General features: G+C 44.5%; 1 protein-coding gene across 2 annotated transcripts in view; it reads left to right on the top strand.

Moving 5' to 3' along the window:
- The window catches only part of TRIM28 (tripartite motif containing 28), a 538,764-nt gene that overhangs the window by 43,656 nt on the left and 472,591 nt on the right, over positions 1–22,517 (top strand). For both annotated transcript variants that reach the window (XM_086930506.1, XM_086930507.1), the window contains exons 4-6: positions 2,849–2,984; positions 18,705–18,821; positions 21,740–21,854. In XM_086930506.1, the coding sequence (XP_086786632.1) occupies positions 2,849–2,984; positions 18,705–18,821; positions 21,740–21,854 (368 nt within the window). The remainder of the gene's footprint in view (positions 1–2,848; positions 2,985–18,704; positions 18,822–21,739; positions 21,855–22,517) is intronic.

Genomic DNA, 22,517 nt, shown 5'->3' with positions numbered 1-22,517 from the left:
AAGGTGCACAGCAAAGGCTGTGGATCCCCTTGCTGCCCCCCTTTCGGAGGTACTCTTGTTCATCCCCTCTGTAGCCCTGCAGGGCTCTGCCCTGGGCACTCTTAAAGGCTACCTTTCGGCCATATTTGCCTTTCTTTGCCTTCCTGATCAGCCTTCTCTTTTCATGTTTCCTATTGTAAATCGATTTCTTAGGGGCGTTACTCATCTCTTTCCTCCTTCTCCTTTCATAATGCCCCAGTAGGACTTGAATCTTGTCCTGACATTCCATGTGGGTGCTCCCTTCGAGCCTCTACATAACTGTCCTATCAGACTCCTTACTCTGAAGACTGCCTCCCTTGTCTCCATCACCTCTGCTCGCAGAGTGAATGAGCTTCAATCTCGGTCCTCAAAACCTCCTTTTCTTGCTCTTCATCCAGACAGCATAGTCCTTCACACTAGGCCCTCTTTTCTTCCCAAAGTGGTTACCTCTTTCCACATAGGACAGACCATCACTTTGCCCACCTTCTTCCCACCTCTGCACCCTTCCAAGAAGGAGGAGAGACTCCACCGTCTGGACCCAAAACGTGCGCTGTCTTTCTGTCTAGACCGCGCAAAGGATTTCTGGGTGGACGATAATCTTTGTTGGCTATGCGGGTGATAAGAAAGGTCGGGCTGTGCAAAAAGGCACCATCTCTCGATGGTTGTCCTAAGCATTCAAATCTGCTATTCCCTAGTTAACAATGAAGCTCCAGTGGGACTACGTGTCCACTCCCCCAGGGCTACGGCAGCTACTCCTGCCTTGGAGCGTGGAGTCCCACTTCTTGACATCTGTCAGGCAGCCAATTGGGCATCCATGATCACGTTCACCAAACCTTATTGCCTAGACAGCCATGTCTGGAGAGATGGCTACTTTGACCTTTCTGTTCTCCAGGACTTTCTGGTGTGAACTTGGTTCGCAGACCCACCTCCGGGGTTGGTATGGCTGGGGTATCTATTATAAGGTAAAGAATCTATAACTAACGGTCTCTTTCAGATGCACAAGTTACTTCCCATCGGTAATGATATATCTGTGAAAGACATATGTTAGTTATAGCTTCCTTACCGCCCCACCCATCCTCCCCGTTCTGCTGACTGACTTCTAGAGATAGGGACTCCCTTCCAGGGCCCTAGTTATGTGCATCAGTGGTCAGTATCTTGCATGGCTCTGCGACTCTGGTGTGGAAAGTTGTGTCGGAACTGACGCCGGTGCCCAGGGGCGGTGCCTAAGTACACACCGCAGCGTCATTCTGGTGACCACGACGACTGACACGGAGCCAACTGACGCCACCTACCCGACATGCAGGGGTACTGCTAACGAAAAATCTCCTGATCCAGTTAGATGCCTGGGGTAATTCTAAGGTAAGGAATCTATAACTAACATATATCTCTCACAGATACATTGTTACCGAAGGTAAGTAGCTTGTTAGCCAGTGCTTCTTCCCTAAAAACATATAACAATTGGTACTTCTGCACCCTGTAAGTCCCTATTTGGTGGTACCCTGGGTACCTAGGGTCTGGAAGCTGAAGAGGGTCACCTTGGAATCCCTCACTAGGACTGAGCCACGCCCTTGCAGTTTGTATGCTCCTGTGAGGTGAAAAATGCCGGAAGATATAGAAAGTCACCCCAATAGCATGCCTTACAGCCCTAAGACTGGGTGCACTATACCACAGATGAGGACCTATCTGCATGAGTAGATATACTCCTAGAATACGTATGACCATTCTTAAATATTGTAAGTGCTAGGGAAGCCATAAGGAGTACACTAGCTTGAAACTCAACAACTTGAGTTCCCCAGCACCATGATGGTTTCACTGAAACCAGGAGTATTTGGTACCAACCTACTCCTTGTAATATATCCACAATAATGCTAATGTGAAATGTATTAAACCATGTACTCAGATGGCACCTCAGAGGTACCCCTTGAAAATGTACCGACCCTGGTGTGGTCACTGATTGCCTTTAGGCAGTCTGTCACACACAGATTTCGCCAGGCTGACACTCAGACATGTTACTGAACCCATGGGGTGGAGAGCCTCTGCTCTCTAGGACCAGAAACAATGCCAATGTCCTCCCCCAGGATGGGCCCAGTGCTCGAAGGGGACAGTCCAAAGCCCTGCCATCTTTGTAATGCAACCAGCACCCTCTGCTGCTAGCAGCAGATGGCAGCCCCCGGTTTAGACCCCCACCTTGAACAGGGGAACTGATTGGAAAACCTGGACTAGGAGGTGGCTTACCTTTGCCAAATCCACCCTTCAGGAGGAGGCAGCAAAGTTGAGCACGCTTTTCAGCCCCCTTCGTCTGGAAGATGAGGAGACTCCTCCAATCAGAGCTAGATCTTTAGACTATGCCCCCTCCCACAGGAGTGTGACATAATAGAGGGTATCGTCACCCCATGTGAGGTGCCCATTGTCCTTACCTGTTACTTCCATTTAATGCCCCCTAAATGTAGCATTTAGGAGACTCCCTCAGACCTTGAGCCATCCACTCAAGTTTCTGAGCCAATACTTCTACCCTCTTTGAACCTTACTACATCTACTCTAAAATATACACTGTAATTGGTTAATATCCTATTCATGGTTGATGGATGAAGACTACAGCGGTTACCTGTTTCTGACCGGGTAGATTGGGACTTTCTAAAAGGATATACCATCTGCTCCTGCTGGCAAGTATATACCATCTGCTTTTGCTGGCAGACACCTGTTTGTTGCATCTAATGTGCAACTCCAATGTGTCCATTGTTAAGAATCCTAATTAGTGGACTGTTTTCTCCTGGCAAGCAAAGCATGTATGTCTGTGCTTCAATTTGTCCTTTGGTGCTTTATCTTCTAGGTGGGTCAAAATCTAAAGAAGGAGCGCACACTGTGTTCTGTTCCGTGCACAAACAAGAACCTCTCATGCTTTTTTGCGACACCTGTGACACCCTGACCTGCCGTGACTGCCAGCTACAATCTCACAAAGACCATCAGTAAGGCCCTGCTTTGTTTTATCCTCTCAGGTGTGAATGGTGGACCTCCATGGGATCCCGAGGCATTGAATGAGTGGACACACGAAAAAGCCTCTCCACTTTACAGTTGTGTGAAAGAATGTGCTGTGAAATAAGCCAGTTTTAGAATTAAGGCTGTAATCTATCAGGTGATCATCCCCTTAGAGTGTTATTGCCCCTTCACTGTCCTTTTTTTATAAACAGGTTTTCAAAATATGCTCTAATGGGGGGTGAGAGGGGGGGGGGTGTATTCATATAGAACTTTAGCTCTGTTATATAATCTATTCCAGCGCTAGTGCCTGTAGATATAAGGCTTTAATTTTTTAATACTAAATAATTGGACTGTTTTTCCAAATCTTAATGTATTTACATAAAAAATGTGCACAAGTTTAGTTTTGGAAGTTTTTGTCAGGTCGGTCAGTGGGGAGAGTGAGAAGTATAAATGTTCTTTTCAAATTCCTATATTGGGTTTTGAGGCATATGCAAATGAAAGTGTTACGATATGACCGTTTGATTCAGGAGTTGAATTTTAAACTGAACTTCAGCATCTTAATTGGTCTATAAGACAAAAAAACCCAGCATTTTCATTAACACATCTACATGATATGTCCGTCTTCAATGTGGCCTCAGAGCGAATTGTGGCGAGTTCAAGGCATATTGTGGGATTTAGCATTTCCTATTTAAAACCATGCTGGAACTTGCATATCTGCAGAGCTTGAAACCGAGTGCTAGAAAAAAGTTAATTTGGGAATTAGCTTAATAACAATACTAAACTCCCTGGCGTGACCAAAAGGCTCAAAACATATTAGGGAATTTCCTTTGCTTGCTTGCCTAGCACTAAAGTTATTTTTTGTAAGTACACTTTCCTGCCTGAACCAGAGGATGTCAAAAACAAAGTGAATGATGGACTGCTTCAATTAATCTTAGCCACTGGCGATCACTCGGGCAACATCCCAATCCATCAAATTTCACCCACCATGCCACCGGAGTTTGGACCCAGCATTTTCAAGTCCGCTTTGACCCTGCTCCAGAGGAAAAAGTCCATCCTGAACTGCCAGCGCATGTCCACACTGAGCTGGCATGGTGTACAAAATAATGAAGTACTGGGATGTGGTCCGAGTAATTACCATTGGCTGAGATTAATTCAAGCATTACATCCAAAACCTTTTGTATGCTTTAGTGTTGTGCTAAGTGGGATGGGTATGCCTAGACGTAGGTCCCATGCTCACTCTCACTGGAATCAAGCTATACCTGGCTGCTGAGCCGTAACTTAGGTAAAACCTGTCCTGGGTTGCTTGTGTTACGGTTCAGGGAGGACCTGGCCTGGCAGTTCCGACTGGTTTATCCCATTGGAGCACAGTCAAGATAGATTTGCATATGACTGGGCCCAAACTGAAGTAGCATGGTGTGCAAAATAACAATGGACTGCGATGCGGTTCGAGTAACCAATGGCTGAGATTAATTCAAGCATCCCATCCATCACTTTTTTTGTATTCTTCAGTAGCCCAGAGAATGGATACCAGGAAATCCTGTGTACATTTTATCAGTGGGTGGCAGAGGATGAAGTGAGGGGAAAATGCTGGTCCTCTCGACTGAGCTCCAAAAAAAACTATATGCTCATTGACCACAAAATGGTCTTTGATTTTGAAAGTAAATTGATCCAATCCCACCGGCTATTACTTGTTGACCCTAGCTGTCCCTATGGTACCAGTATGTGAATACAACTTGCAAGTTGTGTCAAAAGTCCCTGCGTTTAAAAAAAAACTTTTTCTGTTGTGATTTCAGGACAGACTTCTAATTTTCCCCAGGGAGCCTGGCCATTCTGGAAATACATCTCCTTTACCATTTAAAGGATGGATGGGATTTCATCTGGAATAAAGTATCCTGGTTTTTGGCAAGAACTCAGATTACCTGCTGAAAGGGCATGCTGAGACACGCAGAGGAAGGCCAGCGGAAGAGAAACGGACTATGGCTCTAGATGGGACACAGCCGACTTGGGAAGGCCATCTTGGCGTAGTGCACTGCCACGTTCCTGTAGCTGTGCAATGCAGGTGTCCTGGCTGCTCACTGCGCCGCTTGAGCCAGCTGCTTTCCAAGGGGTGTACGTTCGGCCATCGGAGAAACGCTGTGACAAACATCACCCTGGGGCTCTTTGTACTTACTAAAAAAAGCACTAAAGGGGCACTCATCGAAATGTCAACCTCCAAAAGTGAGACAGGAGGGTAAGATAGCGTCCCAGCCTAAAAATAGAAGAAATTAGCCTCAACCCTCAGGGAAGTGGTAACTGGGCAAATGTAGCCAGGCAACACAGCTTCATGAGCATGGAACATCATAATGTCAGCTAGGATGTCGTACCCAGCTGACGGAATATGTTATGGTTTGAAGGTTGGTCAGTTACTCCAGAACCTCTGGCTGAAGGATGGATGGGATTTTCTCTGGAATATTGTATTCTGTTTTTTGGCAATAACTCTGCTTCCCTGTGTCCTTCTTTGAGCCGAGTTCCTTCTATTGCCACAAAACCTTCGCCCAGTCCGGGTAGTGTGGCAAAGAGCAGTCCGGCTTTACTAAAGGAACATGTGTTGAGCGTTTCAGAGTAACACATGGCAAAATTGAACTCGAAAGACATCGGACACCAATTTATAAAACTAAAGCAGAGTTTAAAAAAAGAATTTAAACACCAATTCAAAGTCAGTCGGATAGGTATAACCAGAGATATGGATTTTAGAAGGAAAATTAAAACTGTGCAAATCCATACTGCAGAACATTAGAAATGCAGTCAGTAGTAAAATGCACTAGTGACAATTGGTCAGTTAAAGGTTTAGTTGTGAGGAACCCATTGGGGTTAAGGAGATGTGGATCCCAGGATCAAACCACAACAGTCCGTTTGATGTACCTGCCTCGAAAGGTCCGGGTGCAGAGTTGTCCTGACTATCCTTGATGCTGACTAGAGGGGTGCCGGGAGCTGGTTTGCCACTTATATGGCGCTTGTGAGGAAACTAGTTTAAAAAATAGTCATTGGGGCACCTGCTGAGGTCGGTTGTAGGTGCTGCCAGTTCCTTCGTGTTGCAGCGTAGACTAAAGAGTGGTTGCTAAATTGAAGTTCAAAAAGAAGACAAGCAACCCACCTCCAATTACACGTTCTGTGTAAAGAGCCAAATGAAAGTCTTAATAACAAAACTTTTTTTATACAGAATCAATCCAAAATTTCTTAAGTAATACATTCATAATCAATATATCTGAGAACATAGTACCTTATCCATGATGCTTTAACAAAAGAGATCAGTCTCACCTTCACAGACTAAAACTCCTACTCGCAGACCTCATGCATGACCTAGAACCAACAAGGATTCAAAGAAATAAAGTTGTCCTCCGAACCAATACCTGGTAAAGAATTATTCGTTATACATTATAACTAATTAATGCCTGACAAACATTTACAGGTCTCTGTAGGGCATCCGGGCCAGACTGGCTGTAGTGGGCATATGTTACTTTGGTTCTAGTATGTTGTCTTTACCTGTGGACTCCAGGGTATTAGTGCCCGTAGACCAAAGGAGGCTGAAGTTGCCTTTGGCTGTTGAAGGTGTCCCTCTGTCTGGGAGAACACATCTTTGATCTGGTACGAGTTGCAGTCGTGCAGTAGCAGGATGGTTGCCACATGTGCAGAATATCACATCTGTTTTGTGCAGGTCCTGTTGTCACAGATTCTGGTCTCTTCTCTGTCCTGTGTTGCAATTCAAATCAGAACTCTGGTTCTGATGCTGGGGGTGCCCCTTATATCTTCGATTTAGAGTTGTGGGTGAAAGTAGCCAATTTACTACTAGCCCCAGCGGCTAATCCACCCGGAAGATGACCACATCTGGGGCGTGCGTCACATTCTCTACCCAGAGCCCTCTATTCTGCCGCTTTTACAAGTGGCAGAAACCTTCCTTCGCTGTACAGACCAGATAGCCCACCATTGGGTTGTACACCTAATGCCTACAAAGTTTTTCCACTTGCCCAGGTGCAAAGTTCCTGGGTCAGAGTGAAGGCTGTGTCCTCCTTTGAGAGACAGCCTGCTTGCATATCGGACGCGTCGTAAGCTTTGAAGGTCACCACCTTAATGTGCCACTTAACTAGCCTTCCTGTCCGGAAGTGAGGTGTTACCCCCCCCTTCCCGGCCTGGCTATTGTTTCTTACTCCTGAGAGCTCACACCTCCTGGCAGGTGGCCAGATTTCTGTCTTTGTGGCAACAGCTTGGGCTGACAGCCAGGGCACAGGAGAGCCTTGGTCAACCAGGTGGGCAACCTCTTAAGGTAGCCACCTGGGTACATGTCACAACGACTTTGACATTGGATTCATGTCGGGGTGATGAGGCACGTTGTTTGATACCAAACATGTCATATTTGCGTGGTACCACGGCAACCTCGGGTGCCTGGTTGCCAGCCCATGTTAGCCCATGGACCTCTGATCGTTTATAGTAGCCCTTAATGGAAAAGGCTACTCAAGGGACACATAAGTTTGCATTATATATACAGACCTTTAATATAATGCACCCTGCCTTCTGGGCCGAGGATGCCTTCCTCAGGGGTGAAATAGTGCATTCACCTTGCCACAAAGTCGAGGTTGAGAAGTTTGCATTATTCATGCAGTGTGCAAAGGTTGGACTCCTGTCATCTATTAGCTTGGGTCACTCAGGGTGGCGCAACCAGTGCTTCAGGCCCTGGTGACTGCTTTAACTCCCATTCCCTGGGTACCCGAAAGCTTTTAGTAGGTAATCATAAGAGGGTTAAAGTCCTTACCAATAGGGGTTACAAAATCACACGTATCCTTGTCCTGGGTAAGTAGGCTTCAGTGCACTGCCAGTCGAAAACCAGGTTTTAGAAGTCCAAACTGGGGGAAAAGTGGAGGACACCTGCAAAAAGCTTGTTTTCTTAAACAAGCCTAATCAAATTCTTAGATTTCTTTCCAAATGTATTAATATGACTGTAAATCTACTGGAAAATGATTTTAAGTATGAAACTATGTACGGTCCTCTATATTGCTAACCATGATTTACTATCACAGTTTTATTATCTATTAATAACAGATCCCGCCTCTTAGTTTACTAATCAGACTATCTTTTTCTTATTTTTATGTCAATACCTTTTTGTATGGTAAACCAGCACAATAAACTACTTAGTGGAAGTCCAACGGCAATTAATGTGTAAAAGCCGTCTAACAATATTGATCAGGAAGTACGACAAAAATGTGACAAAGTATCACCTACTGCTTCCTGTGCTGTATCCAATACTATATATAAAATACAGCTTCCTGCAGTAAGTTATAAACCTAGACCCACTGAGCCATCTTGTATAAACATCAGCAGAAGATTTTTGTTGTCATGGTCTATGAGCCTCTAGGAACTATATTTTACATCACCTCTGTGTTAGAGATAGTCCTGCTACAACACTTTTCTTTAATTAATTTTCCAACCATGTAAAAACAGAGCTTCTGGATCGTTTTGCCATTGACAAAATCTATAAACTCAACACCAATTTTTAAGTTATGACCTTAAATGTTTGAACTTGAAAGTTAACAGTTTAAACAGTTAATGAAAATTAAATCGTGAATAAACAAACATAAATGGCTATCGGGAAATACTGCCTCTATTTGAGTAATTTTCTGGGCTAACCAAAATGGAATTTGTTCCCTTTTTGGAGGCAACTTACCGATTACTGACTGTATAGTCTGTGGTGTGATTTTGTTTGTGTTTCCCTGATGAGGGGTGTGCTCTTGGTAAGTTAGTGGAATTTTAACTTCCTCGAAAGGAACGTTTTCCGCTGGATGTTCCTCCATCTTGTAGAAATGGAACACATGTGTTGTTGGATTTGCCTGTGGAAAGACAATCTATGAATAGAATACCTCTGTCTACCGATATTCATGTGCATCTATGACCAATATAACCGTACCACCTCTCGGTGATAGGCCATTTTCTATAAGCTTTATAGCTATGGTTTTTCTCACGTTTCCCAGGATGATTATAGCATCCGGGTCGTTTTGTTGGAGACCCGTAACGTCTAAACCCGGTTGGGTATTAGTCTTTGCAGCCCCACTGTTCTCTTCAACGCTATCTTGCATTTTGTTGTAAGTTTTGCAGAGAAAGTTTTAAGGAAATGAAGATAAGGTGCACAATATTTTGGCATACTGTATCCTTCAACGTTGAACAAATCAAATAATAATGCATAGGATTTTCGTCCTACTTAGTTATGGCGGATATTTTATCCTTTAACCCACTCCAGACGTCTATTGGAGTCTTTACGGGATAAAAACGTTGAGCGCCATGTAGTGTAGTTCCTATATTCCCAATAGACTGCGCATTGGAATAATATATCCTATAGGTTTGACGTAGGACTGAGGTCGACTAGGTCTCTATCGAATAGACTTAATTGTGTGTGCCAGCTAGCTCAGAGGTCACTAGAAACTTTCTCGAATTCACAAGAAGCAATTAGTCTCTGACAACCGCATAAACATGACAACTTTGTTTCCCAAAGATAAAACGTATCTTCAGAGTCGTGGAAACAATAGATAGATATTTCACTCCGTCAATCATGCATGCTTCGTTTCCCTAGAGATGCAGAGAAAGTAGGAAGACGGGCGTTTTCAACAAAAGGTTTTATTGAACCGTCTTCTTTCTCGAGCATAAGAAATGAACTGCTACAATCGTAACACTGTTTTGTAAAATATAATGCGTACAGTATAAATAGTAGAATGAAATAATACTGTAAGAGCATTGTGTGGTTCCTAAACCATATATAAATACATACGTAAATAACAGAGGCTAAAAGTACTCAACTGGTGCTTTTAAAATACGCCTACCCCGGTGTACCTAACCTAAGCATAGTGCGAGGGAGGGAGGAAGTAAGTGAGGTGTAGCATAAATGTAGTCTTCTTTTGCCAAGAATCTGCCCAAGATTTCTCTAAGGGGCTAATCAGCTCCGTACCTTTTAGTTTAGAATGGAGAAGGTCAATCTCGGGACTCTCTTTCCTAACAACCTGCAAGGGTAGCTTGGAAACACTGGAGCTGGATTTCTCGGCAGGAGAAAAGACCGCGTCGCTCTGTGTGTCTGCTGGAGGGTCGGCTTCCTTCGGCACTTGCTGTAGCAGGGCGCGTCGTGCAAGTAGATAGTCGGAGTGCTCCAAACCACTGTGTGTTTGCTTGGGCGAGTGTGGGCATATTTATACCTTGAAGGTGCCGACTTTGACGTACAGTTGGACATAATAACGTCATCAAAGAGTCTCAGTTCTTTGAAAACTCCATGAGTTCTTGGATAAATCAATACTCAAGCAAGTGGAAGTCCCTGACTGCTGAAGGCGGGTTTTTCCAAGAAATCATTGTGGATTTTCAAAAGTAGTGGAAGTTGCCCTGCCGTATTTGGACTGCATGAGCTATGCCTAAATATGGTTGATTTCTTTGCCTATATAAGGATATGGTGATTTATACCTATAAAAGGGCATGAATCGGGAAACTTACAATAGGGTCCTAAAATGATACAGAACAGACAAAAAATCCTATGTATTAGCTTTTTGGTTTGTTCAACGTTGAAAGATAGTGTTCCAAAATATTGTGCACCTTATCTTTGTTGCCTTGTAACTTGCTCTGCAATTTTCATTTCACAATGACCGAAAACAAGGACCTCTCTGCTAGAGCTGCGGCTGATCCAGCCGGAGCAGCTTTTAACATAACCGGTTTTAATGAAACCGACTATGCTATAATCATTCCTCAAAATTTAAGGAGAGCCATCACTTTAAAACTTATAAAAAATGGCCCGTCAGCAAGAGGTGGTAGGGCAGTTTTTGTGATAGAGGCACATGAATATCACCAGACAGAGGTATTCTACTCATGGATAGTATTCCCTGAAGCAGATCCAAAAACAAATGTGTTTCACTTCTACAAAGATGAACCACCAGAGGAATATATTCCTTTAGAGGACATTGAAATTCCACTAACATACCAGGAGCATGCGCTCTGGTTTAAAGGCGCCCTAAAACATATAAATCCCATTACCAGGCTCGGTCCACTAGGTAGACCAGGAGCAACATGGTCGGTGTTAGCCAGCTATACTCCACATCCTGAAATTAATGAAATGACAGATGTGGAATTACGAGCTCAACTCAAAGTGCTAATCAAAATCTATAGACAATTGGTTTAGTATGTCATGCAGACTTTTACAGTCCAACAGGTAATGATGATTCCACAACATCCCCCTCACCAGGGGCTACAAATAAATTTATACCACAGACTTTACGTTCAGTCGTTGGTTAATTACCTACAAAACGGGAACAAATTCCATTCTGGATAGCTTCAAAAATTACTCAAATTAAGGCGGTATTTCCTTATACTACCCCTCATGAGAAACACAGAATTTTAACAATCTGTTTACCAATGGGAATCGCACCACATCTGGAGGACTGCCACACTTGGGGTTCAGCCTTTGCTGCTATTTACACTAAAACGCACGGTGTTCCGTCTATGGCGGTAATACCAGATGTCCTGAAACAGATTCAAAATTAATACGGGACAGAGCCGGCTTTAAATCTAGGTATGAAATTACTGAAAGATTTCAAACCAGTCTCAACAATAATATTAGCTGATAATAAGGGTGAAGCAGCATCTGTGGCGATCCGCAAAAAGTTAAGGGAATTTGATGTAACTGAGCCAACCACAAGAACTGGCCAGAATAATTGAAAAATCCTATTAAGAATTAGGCAGAGACAGCTTGGGTGGGAAACCATTTACACCCCAACTGTCAGAAAATCCAAAAAAGGTCTTTACTAAAACACTCTTACTCCTATTCAAAAGAAGTGGGAGAACTCTATACAAACTTCTGAAGAGAAGCGTTCTCATTCCAGAGGTAGATCTCAAAAGGACCCCTCTGAAAGGAGGTATAACCTCAGGAACCTAGGTAATTTGAGAAAACCTGATAGATATCAAGATACTGATGCACGTTCCTCTCGTACCTTTCAGACTTCGTCACAGAAATCTGAAAGAAGAGGACGATTAGAACACAAGGAAGAACGTGTGAAGTCCAAAGACGATCAGCGCGTTCAGAAAACAAGAAACCTCAATTCACCAAAAAGAAATTAGCAGGTCTAAAAACCAGACCTGCTGAGGATCTACATGACACAACTCAAGAACGGGGAATGGGCTCTGACAACTTTGGACAGCGCAGCAGAAGTCACCATAGCTCGCAAGAACTTGAAAGATCATCTGGAGACAGTGGACTTGAATTAATTCATTCAAGTTAAAACTGCAGATTCCAGGGTTAGTTGTCCACATAAGTTATGTGAAATAACACTCCATTTGGAAGGCGACATACCAAGAAAAGTAAGAGCACTCTTTTGGGAGAGTCTTTCTAAGGGTTATGACCTACTTCTAGCTGAACAAGCCTGGCCACCACAATTTGTTAGCGAGTGCCCACATGGCGAAGACATCATTATGCCAGCCTTCTCCAACCACATTCCAATTTATTTAAAATCTACCTATGCCAGGAAATGGGCAGTAGCCCAGGCTCCTGCATTATATAAAAATCATGTAGGATGGGATGAGGACTCTCCTCACCATAAAATCCAGTTGAAAAATCAACCAACTGCACAAAGGCACCCAGTTAAGCAAGAAGTTAAAAAACAGGTCAGAGAGATCATAGATCAACTTGAATACCAGGGTGTGATTGAAACATGCACCTCGTCAATGAACAATCCTTTGTTTCCTGTCTCCAAACCAGACAATACATATCGTCTAGTATTGGATTACAGACACTTAAACTCTTGTTGCAAAACTTTTACAATACAAAATGCACACAGGTCAGCATTAATGAATAACATTCTGCGTAATAAATACAAAACCACTTTAGATATTTCTAACTGTTTCTTCTGTCAAAACATTGCACCAAAAAATGGGTATTTGACCGCTTTCTCAATTATGGGGATGCAGCGTCAATTCTGTCGTCTCCCTCAGGGATTTAAGAATAGTCTGGGGTTATTTTCAGCTAGAGTAACAGAGTTACCACAGACATATGATAATGAAGCCTTATCATATGCGGATGACCTCTATCTAACAGACGATGACTTGGATAGGCAAGTGAATAGAGTGAATACAATTATATTGGGATTCGCCTCTGAAGGGTACAAATTCAATTTAAAAATTTCGAGAATTGCCCATCTCAACGTCCTATTTTTAGGATATGAATTATCGAGTGACGGCAAAAGCCTGGCAGCAAACGTTCTAGAGAAATGTGCACTGCTCCAACAACGCTGAAAAACTTAGGCAATTCTAGGTTTCCTGAACTCTGGAAGCACATACATTTCAAATTACGCAGAAATGGTTAAACCTCTCTACGAATTAATCAAACCTGATTTTAAAACCGTTAATTGGACACAAGAACACACAGAAATATTGCGTTAATTGCAAACAGACATGTTAGCAACAAAACATTTGCAAACACGTGTAAACATACGCAACTTAGTGATACGAATCATTCCAGGACAATGCAGATTCACGTACTTAACTTTTAACGAATGAGAAAAAGTACCAATAGCTTACAAATCACATTTGTACTCACAAGCAGAAATGAAGTTTACTTCAACAGAAAAAATTCTGACAGCGCTTCAAACTGCAGTAGCAAAAGAGAGCCCTCGCACAAGGTAAACGCATTATGGTCGTTACACCTGTACCTGCTTTAGAGGCAGTGACGAAAGCGAACATTCCGAATGCTAAAGCTTTACATCCGAGATGGATACAATGGGTTAATTCTCTTGTTGCAACAGAGATTGAATAGGCTTTTGACCCTTTTTTGAAAACACAAAGCATTTCTACAATATGAAGAAGAATGTCCTCGGCCTACTGAAATTCTGCTTCTAGAGCAGTATGAATGTATAATTTATACTGACAGATCAGCTCAACCCGCTACAAGGGCGTGATCGTTAAAGGTTGTTGGCGCCATGGCAAATTCCGGCCAATGGTCACTGAAACAGAATCTCTAGGAGATTGTACAGCTCAGCGAGATGAACTACAAGCATTCAAGATGGAGCATGAGAATACGGACCGCAAATTCCCTACACTCATAGTGTGCGATTCACATTATTGTGTCCAATCTTACAATGAATACTTGCAAAACTGGATTCAAACCGGTTACAAAGATGCAAATGGTGGCACAATGCAGCATAAATTGCTTTGGGAACAAGTAGTTCAGTTACGACCAGGACTACAAAACACTTGCGTGATACATACGCTGAGTCATCAACGTGATGGCGTTCACGTTGCAGGGAATTCATTGGCTGATGAAGCTGCGAAGGCAGCTGTGCAAACTGCTTCCATAGCTGCAATCACTCATTCAAAAACGAAATAGACAGCGAATTAATGCAAGCTGTCAATGCTTCAAGCAAAGACGGTAGTAAAACATTATCGAAAGGCTTTCCACTCAAATACTCGTACATAAGTGAAGCGAACAATTTTCCGTTTGCTCGAATCCCTGGAGAGGGGTTTAGAGTAATTCCAAACATGGAATATTATAGATTAGGACTAATTTTAGCAGCACAGGAAGGGCTTGCCTCTGCACATGCAGGTGTTTCCGCCACAGTATCATTATAAAACGGAGATACTGGTGGCCGTGCATGAGGAAACAGACCAGAAACTATGTTTTGGAATGTGAAGTCTGCCAAAAAATGAAAGTCTCTACTGTGAAACGTCCTGCGCAGACGCCCCTGTAAATTTCAGATAAACCATTAGCTTGTGTTTACCTGGAACACTGCGGTCCCTTACAGAGGCCTGGTAATTATAAATATATCATGGTCTCAGTGGATTTGTGTTTAAAGTTCCTTTGGATGTGGCCTCGGCGCTCGGCTGACACTCCAACTGTTATAAAAGATTTGCGAGACTTTATCGGCACATACGCAGTCAGCACGCTACATTCTGACCAGGTTCCTGCATTTAGCTCTCGAGCTTACAAGGAGGCCAAGGCCAATATGGGTGTTGCATTGCTGTAATCTAGTCCATTCCTTCTTGAGGGAAATTTGGTAGTGGAGAGAAAAAACCGGGACATAAAGCAATCTATAACCGCCTAGGGTATTTGGTTCGGGTGACGGGTGGGTCAAACATCTAATAAGTGTCCAACGTAGTCTTAGCAATCTGCCAAGAAGTTCTCTAGGGGGTATCACTATCATTCTGGTCCCAAAAAGGACTTCATATGCAGTGTCGGACCTCGATTGTCAGACTTTAGGGTTTCCCGTCGTTCTTCCTGCCAGAGTAGGGGTCAGGACCGGTGGGGTCCAGTTGCTGATTACAGCAGGTGGCCTGGAGAAGCTCACAAAGGAGGCATGCCTTTGAAGCTTTTCCTGCCCATCCTGGGGGAGGAGACTTGGCACCTCGTCCCAGGATGTGTATTGTTTCAGGTCCCCGAGAGCAGCTGGGTCTCAACCCAGGGGTCCAGAAACATGTCTGGTGGTGGCAGCCTCGATAGCCACACAGTCAGGACACTGGGAGTTGGTTAGGTTTCAGGGGGCATCTCTAAGATGCCCTCTGTCGTGCATTATACATTAAATCCCACACTGGCATCCGTGCGGGTTTAATGTGTGGAGAAGTTTGATATCAAACTTCGCAGTCTTCAGAGAAGCCATCATGGTGCTGTGGAGTACGTAATGACTACCTCCCAGCACCATATACTCTTATTGGCAGCACAATACACAGTGCCCAGGAATGGCCCTGGGTACTGTAGGGGCACAGAGCTCATGCACCTGTGCCCACACCACTGGCATAGGGCACCCAGCTAGAGAGGTGACTGATGGATGCCAGGACAGTGAGCTATGGATGCCAGGACAGTGAGCTTGTGGGCATGGCACACAGGGATGTGTGCCATGTCGACTCTCTGTTTAGTTATGTACTTAGACACTCAGCCTGCAAAGGCAGTGTGTGTGTGTGTGACAGGGCACAGGGCCCCTAAGAGTGGCACAATAAGTGCTGCAGCCCTTAGGGGTCTTCTCTGGTCACCATGCCTTGGGTCCCTAGGGTACCATTTCCTACGGGTGGACAGGTGGCAGAGATGCCAATTGGGTTTTAGTTTCAACACAGTTTTAGGGAAGAAACAGAGGCCCTGGGCACCTGGTTGGCAGGAGCCCCAACTCCAGCTCCAACACCAATGACGTCCCACCCTCGCAAGACCTGTGCGACTCGCTGGCCACCTTCTTCCACCGCAAGATCAGACATCCACGACAGTTTCAACGCCACAACCGCCCCGACAACCACTGAGACCTGCGCCCTCACGACCACCAACCGCCTGCTCCACTGGACCAACATCAACGACGATGATACCATCAAAATCATGAACACCATCCACTCCAGATCTCCGTCCGATCCATGCCCACACCACATCTTCAACAAAGCCAGCACATCCATCGCACCCTATCTCCGGAAAGTCATCAACACCTCCTTCGAGACAGCAACCTTCCCGGAGAGCTGGAAGCACGCCAAGATAAACGCCTTACTCAAGAAACCCAAGGCGGACCTCAAGAACTTCCGGCCCATCTCCCTCGGCTGCCCTCATCCTCCTGGACCTGTCAGCCGCCTTCGACAAGGTCTGTCACCACACACTACAAACACGCCTCCACAACACTGGGATCCAAGAGAAGGCCCTGGACTGGACCACCTCCTTCCTCTCCGGCAGAACACAGAGCGTCCGCCTTCCCCCCCTTCCGCTCCGAAGCCACCGAGATCATCTGTGGCGTACCCCACCCGCCAGCTCAGCCGACCTCGCTACAGTCCCCCGCTTCCGAAGAGCGACCTCGGGCGGCAGATCGTTCTCCCACCTCGTCACAAAGACCTGGAACACCTACCACATCCACCTACGGCAGACCCAAGACCTGCTGACCCTCAAAACTCCTCAAGACCTGGCTTTTCGAGCAGTAGCAGCATTCCCCACCCCAGCGCCTTGAGACCCTCACGGGTGAGTAGTGCGCTTTAAAAATGATATGATATGATTGATTGATTGATTCATGCACTTATATAGCGAAATCAAGCCCTTATTTAGGCATAACCCATGCAACCCAAATACAGGCACAGCTACTTCTTTTCGTTCACCAAACGTCACAACGATTTCTTGGAAAACCAGCTTAAGCCGTTAATGACTTCCCCTTGCTTAAATATTGATTGCTCCAAGAATTCAGTTACTTTACAATGAACAACTATTCCCTATGGGTTCATTCATGACGTTCATATGCCCGACTCTACGTCAAACATGACATTCTAAACACCTTCAAGGTATAAATATACCTTCACTTGCTATGGCAAAGCACGGTGGCTCGGAGCAGTTCGATCACCTACTTGCCTGACTCAGCTTGCTACGGCAAGTGCTGAAGGAAGCCGACTCACCAGCTGACTTACTGATCTGGAAGCTGCTCTCCTCTGCTGAGAAATCCAGCTCCAGTGTTGGATTCCCCTTGCAGGGTGTTGGGAAATCGAGTCCCGAAACAAAGATACCAGACCTCCTTCATTCTAAGTTATGGAGTCGATTAGAACCTAGCGAAACCTTTGGTAGATTCTTGGCAAAAAACGAAACCTGCGCTTAAGACCATACTTACTTCCTCCCACGTACTAGACCTTGGTTAGGTACATTGGGGTAGGCGTATTTTAGAAGCACCAGTTGAGTATTTTAGCCTGTGTTATTTATGTATGTATTTTTATATGGCTTAGAAACCATACAATGCTATTACAGTATTATTTTATAATACTATTCTCGCTGTACGCATTATACTTTGCATTCTGTCTAACGGTTGTAGCCGTTAACCTTTCTTGCATAGGAAAGAAGACTGTTCAATAAACTTTTTATTGAAAACGCCCGTCTCACTATTTCTCTGCAAACTCTGTAGAAATGAAGCATGCACGATTGACTAGGTGAAATATTTATCTATTGTTTGTACCGACTCTGAAAATACTTATTCCAGTCCAAGGGAAACAAAGTTGTCATGTTTATGCGGTTGTCAGAAACTAATCGCTTCTGGTGAATTCGAGAGATTCTAGTGACCTCTGAGCTAGTTGGCACTCACAATTAAGTTTAGTATATTCGATAGAGACCTACTGACATAAGTCCTATGTCGTATCTATAGGATATAATATTCCAATGCGCAGAGCCTATTGGGAATATAGGAACTACACTACAATGTGGCCTTTGAAGCAGAGTCTATTTTTTGGATATGGTCAATAGATGTGCCCTGCAGTCTCTTGTGCACCCTGTGCTTGCTGAGCACAGCCAGGTCTGGGGGACAGAGTACAGGGCATGGCTTTAAGTCCCACCATATGACCAGGCCTTGCTAACCAGGGTCAAGGCTGTGCTTTGCATATTCTGAGGCCAGGGTGTATAACATTCAAGTTACTAATTGGGCATGGCCATGCCTTGTGAGCACTGTTAGCTCACAAGGCATGGCATGCCTAGTTAGTATTTGCTGGGAGCAAAGTATAATAAAGTAAAATATTATGGATATACATATATAAAAACAAATTGCTTCTTTACTGGGATTACAGTCTTAATATAAACCAGTATATTCCTGTAAAAATGTCTGGGGTTATGATTCAAACCCTGCTACTATGCTTTGTGGAGCCATAATCTCTGGCCAAATGTGGTGTCCATGAGTGTTAGTGTAAAGTTTTCAGTGCTTTGCTGGAGTTGAGTGAACAGAAGTGCTTTATCAATGTTACAGGTACCAGTTCCTGGATGATGCAGTTAGAAATCAGAGAAAAATCTTGGCTGCGCTTGTCAAGCGGCTTGGGGAGAAACATACAAATTTGCAGAAGTCTACAAAAGATGTCAGAGCTTCGTAAGTAAGCTACAGCATTTGATTACTCCTTTGGTTATTTTAGACCGTCGACAAACTGCAGTGACTGTTAGTTTTGTGAAAATGTAAACCAAGCTAAATGTCTCTTACATGAGATTATCTGCAGGGGCGAGCTTGTTGAAAAATTTGAACAAAGCAGTAATTTATCTACCCCTTTTGTTCAGAACCGATTGACACGCCCTAAGTTTTCTCAGAACTCTGGCCTCCCTGAACAGGATATTTTTGTTTCAAAAACTGTGTTTTACTAGTTACTTCACCCCTACACTTTGTATGCAACAACACTAAAAGGATAAAGATCTAATAGCTTCCTAGCATCTGCCACCTGGCCAACGTTTTATTTTTTTCAACTGTTTTCTATTGAGTATAAAATGGAACATTAATCATGTGTATACCTGAATACAGAATAGTCACACTGGTTGACCAAAAATAAACTTAGTTAGTGCTATTGTGACTATTAAGGGGATATCCAGGGAGCTAACCTAGCCTTACAGCCCTTCAGTCCTACTATGGGGAAACACTGCTCACTCAAAGGACCCCATCTTCATGGCCTTTGTCACGCATGTCTCTTCTGTTGGTCTCCAGATGTTCATCTCAGGATTGTACTTGTGGAAACTATGGGACAGAGAAGTCTCTCGTATGGTTAATGATGTTTACCCCTGCCCTGGGTGCCCAAGAGCTGATTTTTGTTGTCATTGGTGAACATGGATTTTGGGTGTGCAGCATAACAAAGCATGTCTCATGGTTTGCAGTCTTGCTGGGAGGAGCCCAAAGTGCTACTCTCATAGTGGTGAAAAGCTACTGCCTTTCCCAGGAGGTAAGTAGCCCACCTTGACTTACATTAAGTTAATATGAAGTGTTGTGCAGTGCAGCTCTATTGTATGCATGTGTTGGGTGTATTTGTGCCTGTTAATAGTACAATACAAGGAAGAATCTTGGGTCCGTTTTGCGGCGACCCTATACTGACTCAGGTAGACGAATCTCCAACAGATTGATGCATTCCTGTCAGGCTCCATAGCACATTTTAAAGGGTACTTCGATTCAGAAAGGATCGCTGGTTAGGGGCTTTGGGTTCCGGAAGAATCACACAGGGTAGGGCTGAGGGAATGGGGTAAACGTTTGACACACATCACTGTGGCTGACCTCCAGCTGTGAACCTCTAGTCACTCTAATGGCCTTTGTTGTGGGGCTACCCGCTTTGTAGTAGCTCCTTCTGTGACAGATAATAAGGCAGGGTAGAGGGTATTTTAAAGAAATCAGATTGATCCCCAACACAAACTTTAGATTCAGATGCAAAATCGCATTTTGTTGTCTGCAAATGGACTAAAAGATGTGAAGCTTGTGGCCACTGAAATTGTCTACAGTCAAGCCAGCTAGACAGGCTCTGCGAAGAGGCAAAGCTCTGAAAGACTTTTGCCTGTGACCAGAGCTAGAGGCTAATGTCTGCCAGACTCCTAGCTGGGTGAGGGGACATCACCCAGAGACTTCCCAAGACTAACTGCCCCTGGAGCATCAGTTCCTGCCTGCTCACCAAGACGAGCCATGTTGGGAATAGGAGAGCGCAGGAGGGAGGGGTGGTCCAGTGGTAGATTTTGTTGCATGGATCCCTACAGTGAGGTGTGAGGAGGCAGCTGCTGCAGCGATTTGGTCATTGCCAATGTACAGGTTCAAGTTGGTGATATCGTATGCCAGAGGGGATGTTGTGAAATTTGCTGTGAAGTGACATTGTTGATAGGGCCGTTGCCCGTGTGGTGTATAAGTTGGCAAACCCCGTATGCCAGAGGGAAGCCTCGATGAAGAGGGACATGCTGCTGTGCTGATCAGGCAGTCGCTAGAGTGAAAAGAAGTTATGGGGAGCCCTGGGAGGAAGACAAAGATTGTAGTCTGCCTACTGGATACCATTGTCGTGAGAAGAGGGTGCTGTGGTGACCTGTGCAGACCGTAACCCCGACTGAGGATAGAAACTAGAAGCAGTTGTCTACATTTCGGAAATACTTTGCACATGTTAGGCTTCTACAACGGCTGCAACGCATCCAGAACGCCTCCGCCTGCCTGATCCTCAACATCCCTCGAAACGGCAACATCACCTCCCACCTAAGAGGCCTGCACTGGCTCCCCGTCAAATAGAGGATCACTTTCAAGCTCCTCACCCACACACACAAAGCACTCCACAACACCGGACCAGTCTACCTTAACAGACTCAACTTCTACACCCCTGCCCGCCAGCTCCGAACAACGAACAACCACCACCGGCGGCAGATCCTTCTCCTTCCTCGCCGCTAAGACCTGGAACACCCTCCCCACCCACCTGTGGCAGACCCAGGACCTGCTCACTTTCAGGAAGTTCCTCAAGACCTGGCTCTTCGAGCAGTAGCAGCACCCCGTCCCCTGAGACCCTCAGCGCCTTGAGACCCTCAGCGCCTTGAGACCCTCAGTGCCTTGAGACCCTCAGCGCCTTGAGACCCTCAGCGCCTTGAGACCCTCAGCGCCTTGAGACCCTCAGCGCCTTGAGACCCTCAGCGCCTTGAGACCCTCAGCGCCTTGAGACCCTCAGCGCCTTGAGACCCTCACGGGTAAGTAGTGCGCTTTATAAATTCACTGATTGATTTCCTGATTTGTTTGACTTTTTTTGTGGGTTAGTTAAAAGGTTGTTACAGCTGTAAGTTTTGGAGTGTCAAATTTTAACTAGTTAGATTAATACATTATAGTGTCACGCTTTGTATTCCTTATGAAATGAATATCAAATGCAATTTGTCTGCGTGAATTCTAGACCGGTACCCTTGATGAAGAACTAGGATGTGGCAGTATCTAACTTTACCTTTTTTTTGTTTCAATTATTTGAGATTTTGCATGTCTTTAAAGTCATGTTGTCTGATTCCTTTCGTTGCTCATGTGCTGTTCAGGATCCGGCAGGTGACAGACATCCAAAAGAAGGTCCAGGTAGATGTGAAGATGGCTATTCTACAGATCATGAAAGAGTTAAACAAACGTGGCAAACTGCTAGTGAACGATGTGCAGGTAAATCAGTCTACTTTTGATGAGTGCGTGTGCAAAATAATGGACTGGCCTCTATCTTGATGCGGTTGAGATTTAATGCAATCCTAATGCTTCCACATCTATTACATTACTGTTTATCTTCATCACTGGTGCAGATGCCATTCTGAGCCAGCTAGATTGACTGCTTAGGCCTCTGCCTGATGGTAACCTGGTGGAAAGCATAAAGGATACTTACCTACACATCTGTAACCCGAACGAATACAAACCTTCTCAGAGTTTCAGAGTATCTAGTTCAGGTTTACTGAAAGCATCACTGCTGCAGAATGCCACTTTTTAAACTCTCCCGCTGTACTCCAGTGGCATGTTTATGTTAATGAAACCTCATTAGAAGTCTGTCTCTTTTTCAATGTTACACTGCAGTCCTTGTTAGGAAGTCCAGAAATTCTGCAAAAGTTGCAGATGTGTATTCTCAGTCTGCTTTTTTTAATGCAATTTTGGGTTCCAGTGTTGTTGCTGGCTGCAAGGATGATATATTTCACCCAACTCTGTCCTTGTCAGATTTATGGCTTCAGGTATGGAAGGCAAGTGTATTTACAAAATAACTTGTTTTTGACCAGGCATTGCTGGTTATTGACCTGGGGATTTTTGTTGTGGCCAGGAAAACCACATTGTGTTGAGCTAGTG

This window comes from Lissotriton vulgaris, chromosome 7 (assembly GCF_964263255.1).
Source record: "Lissotriton vulgaris chromosome 7, aLisVul1.2, whole genome shotgun sequence".
Lineage (NCBI taxonomy): Eukaryota > Metazoa > Chordata > Amphibia > Caudata > Salamandridae > Lissotriton > Lissotriton vulgaris.
The sequence above is the reverse complement of the archived record's forward strand: the minus strand, read 5'-3'. Positions and strand labels throughout refer to the sequence as shown.